At 39.4% G+C, this 14,429-nt stretch overlaps 1 protein-coding gene across 2 annotated transcripts; it reads right to left on the bottom strand.

Moving 5' to 3' along the window:
• Positions 1-7,409: 7,409 nt before the first annotated feature.
• LOC124384607 (eukaryotic translation initiation factor 4 gamma 3-like) lies at positions 7,410-14,227 on the bottom strand. 2 transcript variants are annotated; one of them, XM_046847599.1, is made up of 12 exons: positions 14,087-14,227; positions 12,439-12,504; positions 11,742-11,856; positions 11,552-11,648; positions 11,118-11,370; positions 9,325-9,436; positions 9,042-9,157; positions 8,769-8,941; positions 8,380-8,505; positions 8,203-8,284; positions 7,990-8,088; positions 7,412-7,486 (listed from the first exon to the last, which is right to left on the bottom strand). In XM_046847599.1, exons 5-12 carry the CDS (start codon positions 11,136-11,138, stop codon positions 7,481-7,483), a joined length of 735 nt encoding a protein of 244 aa, XP_046703555.1. In that variant the 5' UTR covers positions 11,139-11,370; positions 11,552-11,648; positions 11,742-11,856; positions 12,439-12,504; positions 14,087-14,227; the 3' UTR covers positions 7,412-7,480. The 2 variants fall into 2 exon arrangements, with proteins under 2 accessions (XP_046703556.1, XP_046703555.1); XM_046847600.1 differs by lacking the exons at positions 12,439-12,504; positions 14,087-14,227 and having other exon boundaries at positions 7,410-7,486; positions 9,325-9,403; positions 11,742-11,850.
• Between the last annotated feature and the right edge of the window lie 202 nt (positions 14,228-14,429).

The following is a 14,429-nucleotide window of genomic DNA, read 5'->3' as shown; positions in this document are numbered from 1 at the left end:
ACCCAGATGAGGACGGGTTTCCTCTTGAGTCTGGTTCCTCTCATGGTTTCTTCCTTATGCCGTCTCGGGGTGTTTTTTCTCGCCACAGTCGGCACCGGCTTGTTCATCAGAGACAAACTTACACATATAGAACATCTTATTTATTTTTATCACCACATTATCTGTGTAAAGCTGCTTCGAGACAATGTTCATTGTTAAAAGCGCAATACAAATAAAAATGAATTGAAAATCTGGTTTTGTTGAAATAACAGGTTAACAGATGATAAATGGATAAATAACGAATCAATAAAAGCTCCATCCAGCCAATTAACATGCAAACTGCAGAAACACTTCATATAAACAGAATGTAGAATCACTGAAAGCATTTTAAATGAGATTCATGTGTCTGTTTTGTGTACAAACAGGATTTAGGGCCATTTTTCTAGATTGATATTTGAAGGTAATTTTGTATTAAAATAATATTTTGCAGTGTGTTTGTGCTTTAAGTGCTTTGGGACTTAAGTCTCCAGCTGGTCATGTGACCAGAGTGATGTGTACAGAATCGCTTTTATGATAAATCATAATATATCATAATAAGAATTCTAGTATCTCCTTGACAACCACCAAACAAACAAACTGCAGCAAGAAGAAAAAAGCAGTGATTAGCAGCAACCTAAAAAAAATGTAGACTATTTAGTAAAAGACTCGAAAAGTAAAAAGTAATTCTTTAGTGACATTAGCATGGGTAACTAGCCGGCTAGCTAATCTTAGCTTTTATAGTTTAACTTTTTATATTAATCCAACAAATTGACCTAATAATTAGTATAGAATCTATTAGATACAATGAAGTAGCTTAATTTAATCTATTTATCCCATATTTTAATCAAACTCATGTAACCTGTTTACTCCAAGTATAATTAACATAATATACTAATAAATAGAGTAGAATAGGGTCAGACTGGGACTACAATTTTAATAATCCTTGCAGCCGTGGCATGTTTTATCTGTTGTGGAATTCCTTGTCATTGTTTAGACAATACGTACAGCTCCCAGTGTATAAAATTACAGGTGAAGAGTCTTCTACAGAAAACATCTCCACAGATATGGATCAAAACATCTATGTGGATTTGGATGGAGGGATTATGGCCCTAGTCGATGAGAAAAAAATGACTGTAACAAACGTTTTCTTATAACTAAAAGCACTAAACTCTTTCTACGCTTTAATTCTGATTCTTTGATTATATCGTATATAAATCATGTTGTTGTTGTGTGTATTTTATGCTGTGTGTACACTCTGTAACATAGTCAGCTCGGAAAGTACGAATGACGCATGACCCAGATACTAACATGACTAAGCAGAATAATACAGTTAAACATATAAGAATAAACAATTAAAGTATAAAGAATATAACTTGATTCAATGACAGAAGAATAATAACCAGCATTATAGAAGAGAATAAAAGCAGAACACATACAGTGCAGAAGCAGGAAGACAAAATAGTTGTTCAATCACGAAGGTTAAGAACAGAATAAAGCTTTTCCCAACTTAATTGTTCTTTTTCATTGGACAAAATATTAGTAAACATGCAGTTAAATCTTTTTTTATGAGTAAACTCAACACTGTGCTCAAAAATATGTCCAGCTAACTTATAATTTAGTGAACAGTTTGCAAGTTGGATTTTTTCCAGTGCATTCTTGGCTCTCGATAGATGAAAAATGGCTTCAGTCAATCAATGTGGTGATGAACCCTGGAATCCTACAGTAGAAAGGTGTGTGTGTGTGTGTCCATGTCCAAGTCCATGTGTATTATCTTTGTAAAACCTAGGTTCTCACCATCTGTCTGTTCTCTCTCTCTCTCAGAGGATGGTCAGAAACACACCAGGAAATGGCTGATGCTCCTCCTAGAATCAATGCAGGTGATGCTTCCGTCAGGCACCAAAATATCATTAAACCTCAGGAGTAGGATCCAGATGGAAGTAAGTGTTTCCTCAAAGCTGATGCTGTTACAGAACCACTGTGAACGAGTGTGTGAATGAGTGTGTGAATCGTGTATAATTTCATCACGCCATAATTCATACGTTTTATTCTTTCGTGGTAAATGCGTCTTTTCTTCTTTTGCAGTTGATGTTGCTCCCATCGAGGCCCTTCGCAACCTCAGACCCAGACCCAGGTTAGTATCTCCTCAAAGCAGATGCTGTTACAGAACCACCGTGAATGAGTGTGTGGACGAGTGTGTTGGATCTCATTCAGGTAATGAACATGCAGTCGTGTATCACTTCATCACATGTGAAGATGTGAATAATGATGTGGCTGCATTCTGAAGACTTGGTGCTTCTTGTTCCTGCTGTTAAAGTGTGTGATCTTCTTCTTGTTTTTCAGATTTGAATGAGACCCAAACCCTCAGCAGCATGAATAGATCAAACCACGTAAATAAAATAATCACCTCAAAATGTTTTATCAGATTTAAAAATAAAAATAAAAAACCCTGAGTCTCTGTTTGTACCACTCCCAGTGATGGACATGTATTTCAGTAGAAGTAGAGATTCAGGAGGTAAAATGGGACTCCAGAGTCTGTGATCTGTGATCTGGAGTCTGTGAGGCGGCTGCTGTTCTCACTCTATTTATTCCAGCTTTTTTTTAAAGTCGTATTACATCCTCAATGACTTTAAACTTTACTCCTAACACTATTAATACAATTCTAAAATTAATATTAATACATTTTTATTCACTCTATGGTGCTCGGTGGTCAGGGATAAAAACACACAGCACACATTTTGATGCGTCCACTGCAAAAGATATACGTCGAAATAAAGAAATAAAAGCATGATTTAAGAAGAAACTCTACAGACTAGAAACAAGTCAAATGATTTGCCAGTGCAGTAAAATAATTACACTTGGTAAGATTTCTTGAAATGAGAACTCAACTCAGACACAAATACGGCGTACTAACTGCTTTCTCTATGGAGCTCTATATAATAAGTGTATCTTAAACACTCATCAATCAAATACAATTATCAACAGAATGTGAATAAAAGAAAGTTTGGACTTTAAAAACCTCTATGTATTATGTAACAGAGATATCTAGTGAAGTTAGCATGCTAAGCTAGCCCCGGTCCGTCCTCAGAGAGCATGGAGTCCCGCTGACCTTCACTCGCTTTATACACAGTTTACAGCCGTTTTTATCTTATTTATGACTGTAATATCACTCTTCTCTCAGGAACAACAGGAAAGTTGTGAAGACGCCATAATATTTTATTCGCTCTTTCCCTCTGTAATGTGCGCATGCGCATAGTGAGTGTGTCTGGTTAAGAAAGAGACCGGGTGACGTCACAGACGGTGGGCGGGGCATCTATGTGACGTCACAGTATGACAACGTCTATAAGTCGGAATGCGTCTCTGTTTATCTCATTTTCGAGGTTTGTGCGTATAAGTAAAAACACAACATGGGGCTCTTCAGAAGGTTTAGAGAGCTTTTTCAAACCAGAAGAGAGAAGAAAACTAAGCAGATTGCTGAAATGAAGGAGAAGCTGGAACACTTGGAGAAAGTAGTAACAGACTTGGATGCATTTTCTAATCTGATGATAGAGAAGTTAACAGAAGAGAGAGAAGAGAAAGCCATTCTGCTACAGACGGTGCAAAAGCTGGAGGCTACTTTGGCTTCTGAGAGAAAGCAGTGGGAACAGGATATAACTGAGAAAAACCCCCCACACCTCCAAAACATCACCAAGCTCCAGTCTTTCCTGAAACTCTACGAGGAACAGGAGAAAACAGTAGAACGTGAGAAAGAAAGCTGGGCGAGAGAACAAAAACAACTGCAGGAACGTGTTGCTCAGCTTGAGGTCACTTTGAAAAGAGAGAAAGAAAAAAAGGCCAAACTAGACATGAAGAAAATGAACATGTTACAGATTCAAACCTTCAGGGAGCTTCAGGATTCTCTGGATTATTGCGAGAATGAGAAAAATAAATTGATCGCAGACCGAGAGCGAGTGGAGACACGTCTTGCTGTGCTTGAGGTCGAGTTGGAATTTGAGAGAAAGAAAATAGAGAAAGAAAAAAAGAAGGCCAAACTAAACATGGAGGAAATGACAACCTCACATCTCCAAACCACCAGGAAGCTCCAGGATTCCCTCAACCACTGTGAGGAAGAGAAAAAGAGGGCGGAGCACAAGATAAATAATTTGATGAGAGAACGAGAGCGACTGGAGAAACATGTTGTTGAGCTGGAGGAAACTTTGGAATTTGAGAATGAATTTAGGAAAAAACAAAAGCCCAAACGAGACATCACTCGCTTTATAACCAGATTCCTCAATAATTCATGAGGAACAGGAAATGGCAGCAGTGGAGAGAATCTGCAAAGCTCTGGACAGGTTTAGATTCAGCATGTGAACACACACCATACATATAGTTTTTTTTTTTATCTCTCTTCTATATTTTACTATTTCTACTATGTTTGTTGTAATACTAATAAAAACTAAATACTTGAATTTTGTGTGTGTTTTGTTTCTTTTTTTAAAGTGTTGGACATTCAATTCCCAACTAAGTATTAAAATCCACATGATAATATTTTGGGAAAATGTGACAAAACCCAATTCTGTTTAAACCCAATTTTACTTGAACAGAAGTGAAACTGATCAAAACTATCGATTGCTGCAAAAAGGTTTAGTTAAAATGCAGCCTTATAACATCTACTGTTCACATATAACTTTTGAGAACCTCAGTTAGTTACAGAAACATCAAAAATAAAACTTTGGCATTCAAAACATTACAAAATAACAATTTAATTCAATAGAAATATTTACATTTTTCAGTCCATTCAGTTAAAAAAGGATTTGGTTCGATAATTTCGACTCCGTAGAGTCAGTTCAAGTAACTCGGTTCAAGAGTTTATTAATGTCAAAATAAAGGTATAAAGAGTCGATTCACTGGTTTTGGTTCAATTGAGTCTGAATCCATAGATTCACTGGGAAATGACTCGATTCCACAGTTCCAGAAAAATCTGTAACATAAAACATTCTGTCTCCTTAAAAATATTACTTTAAAAACCTTTACTCTGTTTGTGCAAAACCAGCAGGTGGTCAGAAAGTTCCTTCTCTGTTCCTGGGTTAGTTTGAGGGGTTCACCTCAGTCAGCTTCGTCTCCGTGGTTTGGCTCGTCATCTTACATCATCGTCTCATTGTAATGAACGGTGTTCCAGCATGAAAAAACCCCTGACCTGCATATATACAGACAATAATCAGTTCCCAAACATCTCAACATTCACTGTTTCTAGTTCAATAACAGAACAAATAGCATTCGTCCGCCTGCAAAGACATTTCCATCACATGACCCTAACCCTAACCTTAACCCTAGAAGCAACCTTTCTGATTCCGTAGCATCTCTGGATGGTGTTTCTGTTTCAGCGTGTACAGCAGTTAAAGATCTTGCTGTGATTATTGACTGTAGACTTTCCTTTAAGACTCATGTGAATAATATCACCAGGATCGCCTTCTTTCACCTTAGAAATATTGCTAAAATTAGAAATATGATGTCGTTACAGGATGCAGAAAAACTAGTTGATGCTTTTGTTACTTGTAGATTAGACTACTGTAACGCTTTACTGTCTGGGTGTGTGAGTAAGTGCAGAAATAAGCTTCAGTTAGTCCAGAATGCAGCAGCAAGAGTCCTCACTAGATCTAGGAAATATGACCACATCACCCTGTTTTAAGAAGTAGGCAGTAAAATACATGAAAAGTCCTGGTGAAAAAAGATGTTTGATGACTGTTCTGGCCTGCCAGTAATAAACAATGGAACTGAGAGGAACACTGAGATTCATCTACTTACCTCATCCCAGTGCAGATACCTGCTGAGCAAATCTAATATGTTTCCCCGTGCTTTCAGTCTACTGACTATGTGAAGGTCTCGACATAAAGAGTCGTCATGAGACAAAAAACACAACGACAAGTCAGACAAACCGGAAAATGTAGGTATAGTTTGCGAATGGAAATTTACAGATCATTGGACAAGACACCTGTCAGTCAAGATATACAGGTGAATGACAGGTGTCTCGTATCTGTAAGATAGTAAGGAGTTAATAATATTGAGAAGATGCTCACCAGCTGTATGTAACACTTCCTTCAATAGATTAGTTGGAATGGGATCTAACTGACATGTTGATTTAGCTTTGGTAATAACATCATACAGCTCTTCCTGTCTGACGGGGCTCATGCTTATAAACATATCCTGACGGTGTCGACTGCTTAGACCCATATAATCACCTGGTTTAATCCAGGTCTCAGTGAGACAGAGTGCTGAGAGATTATTCTCTGTGATCATCTCATTTACAATCAGTGCTTTGGGTGCAAGTGATCAAATGTTTAAAAGACCAAACTTTAGAACTTTTTGGTGTTTGCTTATCTTGCATTTTTCAGTTTTAACAGTAATAAGATTATTTCTGGATCTTGTGTATTTAATTCTTGGTTTTACTACATGAGGAATAGATACGGTTTCTATAAACTGGGCTGTGTGTGAACTTGTAACTATTTGGTTTGTTGTATAAATGTTCTCATAGTCGTAAGTTTCTGATGTCTTACCAGTCAGATGTTGTGAAGTATCCTAGAGATGTTATCTGATAGCACTGCTGCTCCATCTCTGCTGGGGTGCAGGCCATCAGGGCGGAAGAACCTCGGACGCTCCCAGAAACAGTTCCAGTTATTAATAAAGAGAAGTTTATGTTCTCTCGACACCATGACTGTAACCATTCATTTAGTGCAAAGAGTCTACTAAACTTCTCAGCCCCTCGCTGGTAAGTGGGAAGAGGTCCTGACACTATAATCCTCGTTGTGGGTGATGTGCTGCGTACCGTCTTCACCAGGATCCTGAAATCCCTCTTTAAGATCTCTGTTTGCCTCAGCCTGGTGTAGTTCGTTCCGGCATGAAGAACAACCGCTGCAAAGTTCTCGTTCAAGATCGCGGGTACCTGCGCAGCGACATCGAGAACACGAGCACCAGGAAAACAGCGAGTGTGCACCTTACTATTGTCTCCGGTAGCGCGGACATGCCGGACGATGGAATCTCCAAGAATTACAGTATGACGTTCCGTCTCCACGGTTTCTTCCACATCATGACCTGCCCCCATCCTGCTGCCACCTAAAAAGATAAATAAATAACAACAATCTGCACTTACTTTATCTTTAATAAGAGTTTACAGTAAATACATTTACAAATAAATACATAAATACAATATAAACATTTATAATAATAAATTGGCAATTCACACAACAAACAAATTGAATAAATTTTTCAGTACGCACACACACACACACACACACACACACACACACACACACACACACACACACACACTTACATTTAAATGGCTATCTCTCTAATCACACTTAATTCCTCCAGGATTAATTACAGGTTGTGTGACCTCTAACCTCTCGTGTGGTGCTGATGTTCCTCCTCAGAAGTCCGTCTGCTGCCTGAAGTCTCAGCTCCACCCTCTTCAGGTCATCAGACTTCATCAGGGCTGTCAATTAAACACAACCTATGTTTATCTACACTTATGATACCAGGACGAGAAAATACCAGGGCAGCACTTGTGCTGGTTTATAAATAAAACTGCATCAAGTCTACCAACCAACACACTGCTTTTTACACCACAAACACAAACACTTTTCTCTTTTCTGATCAGACGAGCTGCCATTTGAGTTCACTGACAATGTTCTTATACTAACAAATGAAATTGATCACAGTATGATTTTTAACCCATATTGATTATTGCACATTTTTAAAAGCCCTCTGTAACAACCAGCCAAAAATATGCCGAGCTAAGCGATTAAATCAGACATAAACAATAGTATTTCAAATCAATTTTAAAGCGAAATGATTTCATAAAATAACTATGCTGTCACTTTTACTCAGCTCTTCTATTATTATTACTCAAGTAGTAGAAAATCTACTGCCCACTGGATCCTGTTTGGTCCAGATCTTCCAGTGGAGTCTAAATCTAGTGTGCAGCCAACAGCTCACCTGCTCAGTAATGAAGTTGTTCCCATCCACGGTTTCAGGAAGAAAATCAGCACAGCTCAGTTTAGAGTCCCTCCATAAGGCCTCCACTTCCTTTTGGCTCTAAAGTGAAGAAAAACACAGCAATGACTTGAACAAAAAAGAACCATTTTCAACTAGTATGACAAAACACTTTCCTTTTTTCAGTCATGTTTTATAGAAGATCTCACAGCTCACCATGTGTTTGCAGAGAAGCTGCAATATTTCTGCAAATAATATGCCGGCTCTTGCCACAGGAAGTAGTGGTTTGCTAAATTCACTGGAATTCACAAGAAATCAACAATTAAAAACAAACACCAACTTCCTTTCCAGCAAAAAATGTATATGTAAAGTCTCAAATGTAACTGTAAATACATTAATAATTCTCTCAAAGAGATTCCTCCTTCCCGAAGCACAGGATTAACGAGCTCCGCTATGTACTGCCATACGTAAGGAATGTCAATCGTTATATCATCTGCTATCTCGAGGGTTTCTGAGAACCTGTGTAAACAAGGATAGATAAGAAAATGGGGGAAAAGAGAGCAAAAAAAAACACAGACAAAAGTCTTATTAAAGGATTCTGATTCTCTTATAAAATTCTCTAAAAAATGACCAAATGTAAACGCAAGCGTATTCATAATAATGCTACAATAACCCCATTGGGTGTAAATATGTCATCAAGCTGTGGACATCTCATGACGCAGACAGTAGTGTCTCTGGCGCCAGTGGGAGACGGAGCTGTGTGGTGCAGGAATGTCACTCACCCTTTAAAAAACTGAGATGTGGAGAGGATCCCAGCCTGCAGCAGCTGATGGAACAGATGACCCACGTGGTCACGTGTGATCTGGTTTCGCTCCAGCGTGGTCTCCACACCCACCCGAACAAAAACGTACAGCATCCCGCCCTGGTCCAGTTCCTCCACACAATGCAATGCCTCCTGCACACGAACCCACCACGATTATGTGACGCAGTAACAAGATAATAACCGATGTGTATTCAACTAAATGTGATCATAAGACACTGCATGAGATCATTACTTTGTAATTATTTATGTGTAGAAACTCCTCAATAATGGATTTAGAGCATTTCTCCATTTCCTCCTCTGATAGCGCAGGCATGTTTGTAGTCGAGTCTGGCACTGCGTCCAGTTTTACTGAAACACAAGAGACATGATGTGTCATGACTAAAAATGCTCATGCATTAAACTGAATTAAGTTTCAAGAACAACACCTACAATCACAACCTGCTTTGAATATTTTCACAACATGAACACAGGAGAGAGCTGAAAAAGGACACAGACTACATTCACTACAGACTCACCTGATGCTCCGGATGTGGCTCTAGCGCTAGTTTCTCCATCGCAGCCGTTCTTCCAGTTCAGCCGTCGTCCCCCGAAATTCCGTCCCAAATAAATCTTATCATCTGCTGGTAACTACACACAAACACAATTCAGTTCAAATAAGAACGCTTCTTATAAACCTGGTACAAAAAGTGTACCGTAATTTCCGGACTATAAAGCGCACCCTTATATAAGCCTGAATTTTACAAATATTTTTATTTTTAACATAAATAAGCCGCACCTGTCTATAAGCTGCAGGTGTCTACACTAATGTACTTTATACAGGCTTTAACGAAAGACACGTTACACACGGTGTAACAGGTGAAATATGTTGCGCTTCTATTAGGAGCAGAGCGGTATTTTGGGAAAAGACCGGCACTGCATATTACCGCTATTACTGCGTGTGTGGAGACCGAGGCTTTTTATTTTCTGATGCTCTTTTCTAAGTGTCTTTGACTAACCCATAACGCTGTTGCAAACAAAAATAAAAAAGCAGGAGTTTTGGAAACCTGTCTGTGCTTATATGATTTCTGTTGTAACTGGAGTTAGCGAGCTCTCCCTTCACCCAGACTCAACACACTACAACGGCGTGTATCTAAACAGTAGCCGACCAAGTAAGTCATTGTTCACTGTCTTCCTCCTTCCTTTCACAGCTACAGTGGAACTTTGACCTACGAGTGCATTAATGTACGAGTTTTCTGAGGTACGAGTGGTCACCCGGTCGATTTTTTTGCTTTGTTACGCGAGCAAAAAATTGAGGTACGAGCTCGAAACGCCGCTGCAAGATGGCGAAGTGAAGCCAGAAAGCGAAGATTGTGACAAAAATTAAGATAAACAAAGAAGAAAAAGTTTAAATTTTAAAGTTTAGGGATACGTAGTGTACAGGAGTGATAGTAAAAAACTAGTTTTTCCTCCACCTCTACTTATCACCTCTCCCCCCCTCCACACACACACACACACACACACACACACACACACACCCCACCGGCGTTTTCGTTAGCTCAAGTTGTTTTATCTCCAAGGAAAATACACTGAATAAAACCTTATTATATCTTTACATACTCTTTCTATTATGTTTATATACAAGATTTGTTATTTAGAAATGTATTTTCATTTTGAGGGTTGGAACGGATTAATGCCATTTTAAGTAATTTCAATATGGAAAACTGATTTGATGTGCGAACAAATTGAGATATGAGCTCATCCACGGAACCAATTAAACTCGTAGGTCAAGGTACCACTGTATTTCTCTGGGGAGTTTATCTTTTGTCATCTTCGTGAGGTGTTTTTCTCCTGATGCCGTGCAGCTCAGAACACAGGTGAGGTGCGTTTTTACATTTCCGTTCGGAAATTTCATTGGTCTAATGTTATAGGGTTCAGTTTTTTGGCTTGAAGTTTGTGGAACCAGGGAAAAACCCAGGCAAAATCCATCCGTTGTTTAAGCCGCGGGGTTCAAAACGTGGAAAAAAAGTAGCGGCTTATAGTCTGAAAATTACGGTATAAGCAAGTGCTCTGTTAACATGTGCTCAGTTAAAGATTACAGGCTTTAACATGAAACTTTTACAAAGCCGAGTATTACATAAGCAGCAGCAAAAGCTTACTAAATCACACACACACTTTAATATCACTACTGCGAAATCCTAGTGAATACGCTGCCAATGACACAGCACAACACTGCTCTATTCAATAAAAAACATCATAAAAAAATTAAAATGTTAATTAGAACAATCCCGAACAATGAAAATGCTCTACAATGGCGTCTTTGGTTGTTTACCTTGGCCTTCTTAAAGTCCATCTCTTAGCCGGCGGTGGTGAGGAGAATAGAGAGGCACTCGAGACTTTCCTCTTCATTTTGTTTCAGCAGTTTTACCACGCAGTTATAAATGATGGACTCGGTCAACATCCGCAACTTAAACAGCTCCCCGATGAACTTGACGTTACCCCTGGTTTTTCTGCGAGCTTTGTTATTCGCCTCCTCCAGCTCGTCCTGAAGCCTCTCACAGTCAATCATCATAAAAACTAAAAATCTGTGCAATTAAAAAAATACAAATATTAAACATGAAGATACCATAGAAATGTTACAGAAGGACGGGTTCAAGCCTGATAACAGATTATCCACTTGAAGCTTCATTTGCAAATTCAGTAGATTTTGATTTTATTCTGTGGGGAAAATGAAGAGAAAGCCCTCTTGAGAGAAACGATGCTTACTGAAACAGCTGCTTCCAGTTCCTGCTGGAATATTTGAGATATTTGAGTCTCTGGAGCCGAGACCCTGTGGGTCCGGTGGCAACTTATTTTGGTTACACTGTAAAAGCAGAGAGTGAAGCAATGATCTGTGAAACAATATTCCTTATTTGGTTTTAAAGTTAAAATAAAGCCCACATGTCAGGGGGCTTACCTTGTGTAGCACCACATCAGGTATGTATGGAAGCCCCTCTGGCTTCTGCATACAAGCGGCCGAGAAAGCACCTGACACGCTGAAGGGGGCCGAAGGGGGCGTGGCAGGTGGATTCCTGACAGATAAACATGTACTGTATGTATTTTCATAGCATGCCTTCATCAAACAAATCGCAGCAACGCTGTTGTGTAAAAAACCCTTCAAAAACACGTGCATGCACATTCTCATTTATTAAGGCACATCATGTACATAAAGACATTTTAAGCACGTTAATATACTGCCACCATTTTGATTTTCGTTTATCTTGATCATCAGTTATCTCGATGCTTTTTGGCGACCCCCTAGGACATCAACATAACCGGGTACCACTGTATGTTCCTCTTCCTCTTGGTAGATGGATGTTGCTGCAGTGGAGGGACATTTTGACAATCTGATTTTAGTAGTCAGTTATGTTTTATAGATCGTTCTGAACCATAATCAGGTCCCCAATAATATCACAGATTGGATACCACTTTTCATTCATTCCTCTTCATTTAGTTCCCTTAAAGACAGAGTAAGTGATCAAGGGGTTTACAAAATGAGGCCGTTTGGCTGCCGTAAGTAAAATCTAAATGAACAGTGTGTTTAGGTGATGAGGAAGTGATGGGCTTTAGTTTATTCTGTGTAAAAAACAGTGTGTGTTTGAACTGTACATTACCAGCATTTGTTCTTCTGGAGAACTCGCAGTCATGTTCACCACCACAGGAACGTAGGTCACCCAATACTGTTGATTAGAACAACATGAAAATGTCTGTCACTACATTTGACATCATATTTAATGTTCTCTCTGATACTTGCTCAATACAGATCTAGAACATATACAGAATATATATTTGTCAATATTTAGTGTAATTGAAGAAATGAGGATGGATATTTCTGTATGTTGTTGCAGTTTTAAAGTGAACATTCCTACTGCAGTAAACAAAAGAGTTAATGATCCACTTCTTTCTCTACTTTTCTCACTCCATGAGAAGTGAGAAAGCTCAGGAGAAATGTAAAGGAACGATGAAGCAGGAAAAAAAAAAAAAGGTTTGGAAAAGCCAAAGCTTCACATCTACAGTATGTAGAGAGACGATGAGACACAAGTTGATGCTGTAGATACTGTAGATTTATTTATTTTAGAATTAAGATTATTCTAATGCACTTGTTTTCACGTCTGGTCTCAACAACGGCCTTAAATTCAATAGTAGACTTACAATGTTTTCATGTTACTATGACAGCATGACATTTGACTATGACGTTTCATTGGTGGATTAAAAAGATTGTTGCACCAATCAGGGATGCTACGTCACAGAGATAGTGATGGCGCGACTCTACATGAGCTCCTGTAGTGTTTCTCTGTAGAAACACACACCCGGGTTAGAGGCGAGCGCCCCCTGCTGGACTTTTGTTCGGTAAGCTTTCCAGTCTATTGATCATTGCTGTTTGTTTCTTGTCTTTTTTCTATCTTATTGTGTACAGGCCACAAATGCATCGTTTTCCATGCTAAGAGCATTCTTTTATTCGTTGATCCGTTCCCTGGTATTAATCGAAGCATTAGCGCCCCCGCATGGCACTCATCAGTATTACTGATCACTGCTAGTGAGTGGAAGATGGCATCATTTCAGTAACTTGGTTCTTTAGATCATTTCATTCCTTTGATCAGAAATAATATAAAATGGTACATTTTCAATAAGCAGATACCCATACACACGTCTACATACACGAACTCTGACATTAGTTCCAATAATAAAAATATGACAAGGCAGCTAAAGGACAAATGATGATAAACAGAATGAGTAGCTCACGTCTCATCTCTTCTGATCCGTATCGTTAATTCCCTAATCACGTGACTCCCATAATTTTTGTAACAATAACATCAAGATTCGGACCAAAAAACTGATCTATTAGTCACGTTAAAAAAAACTACTCGCACCAGAGGATTCATGACATGAACCTTTTTATAAACTGAACAAAATAAAAACTCTGCCATGCAAATGTGTTAACACGATTAATGCTGCTGATAAGACCCAATACTTGAGGGACAAAATGTGCTTCCTCAAATCTCCACCTCCTCTTCACCTGGCATCCGTATCAGATCTCGAATCGGCCTATTTATCATTCCTTTCAGAAAATATACACAAAGTGCACGTCACAAAGTCATTCCGATTGTGAACACCACATCAGCTTAGATAACGTCTCATGTTAAAAGTCCACCTCCAAATCTTTCAATCGGACAGATTTGAATCGGAATGACAGGATCGCGGGTACCTGCACAGCGACATCAAAAACACGAGCACCAGGAAAACAGCGAGTGTGCACCTTACCTTTGTCTCCGGTAGCGCGGACATGCCGGACGATGGAATCTCCAAGAATCACAGTATGACGTTCCGTTTTGCAGAGAGTGGCGAAGCGGGGGAGATGTATTCGACCGGGGCTTGGCTCGTGTCTTCCGCTGCTGCAGCATCCAGGGTCCGTGGTGCACCGGTGCCGGAGTGAACGATACCTGGGCGGGCAGCGTTGGCAGGTGCGCTGGACCTGGGCAGAGAAACACGCGGAGTTGAGGTGCTGGGAGCGTTAGATTCAACCCGGGAATTTACCTGGGACGAGTGAGCGTCCGCCTGGGATGTTTCCAGCGTCGCTTTCCGCTCTCACAGCTGGGCATCGAAC

Source organism: Silurus meridionalis, chromosome 4, assembly GCF_014805685.1.
Source record: "Silurus meridionalis isolate SWU-2019-XX chromosome 4, ASM1480568v1, whole genome shotgun sequence".
NCBI classification, from domain to species: domain Eukaryota; kingdom Metazoa; phylum Chordata; class Actinopteri; order Siluriformes; family Siluridae; genus Silurus; species Silurus meridionalis.
This window is presented reverse-complemented; position numbering and strand designations above follow the sequence as displayed.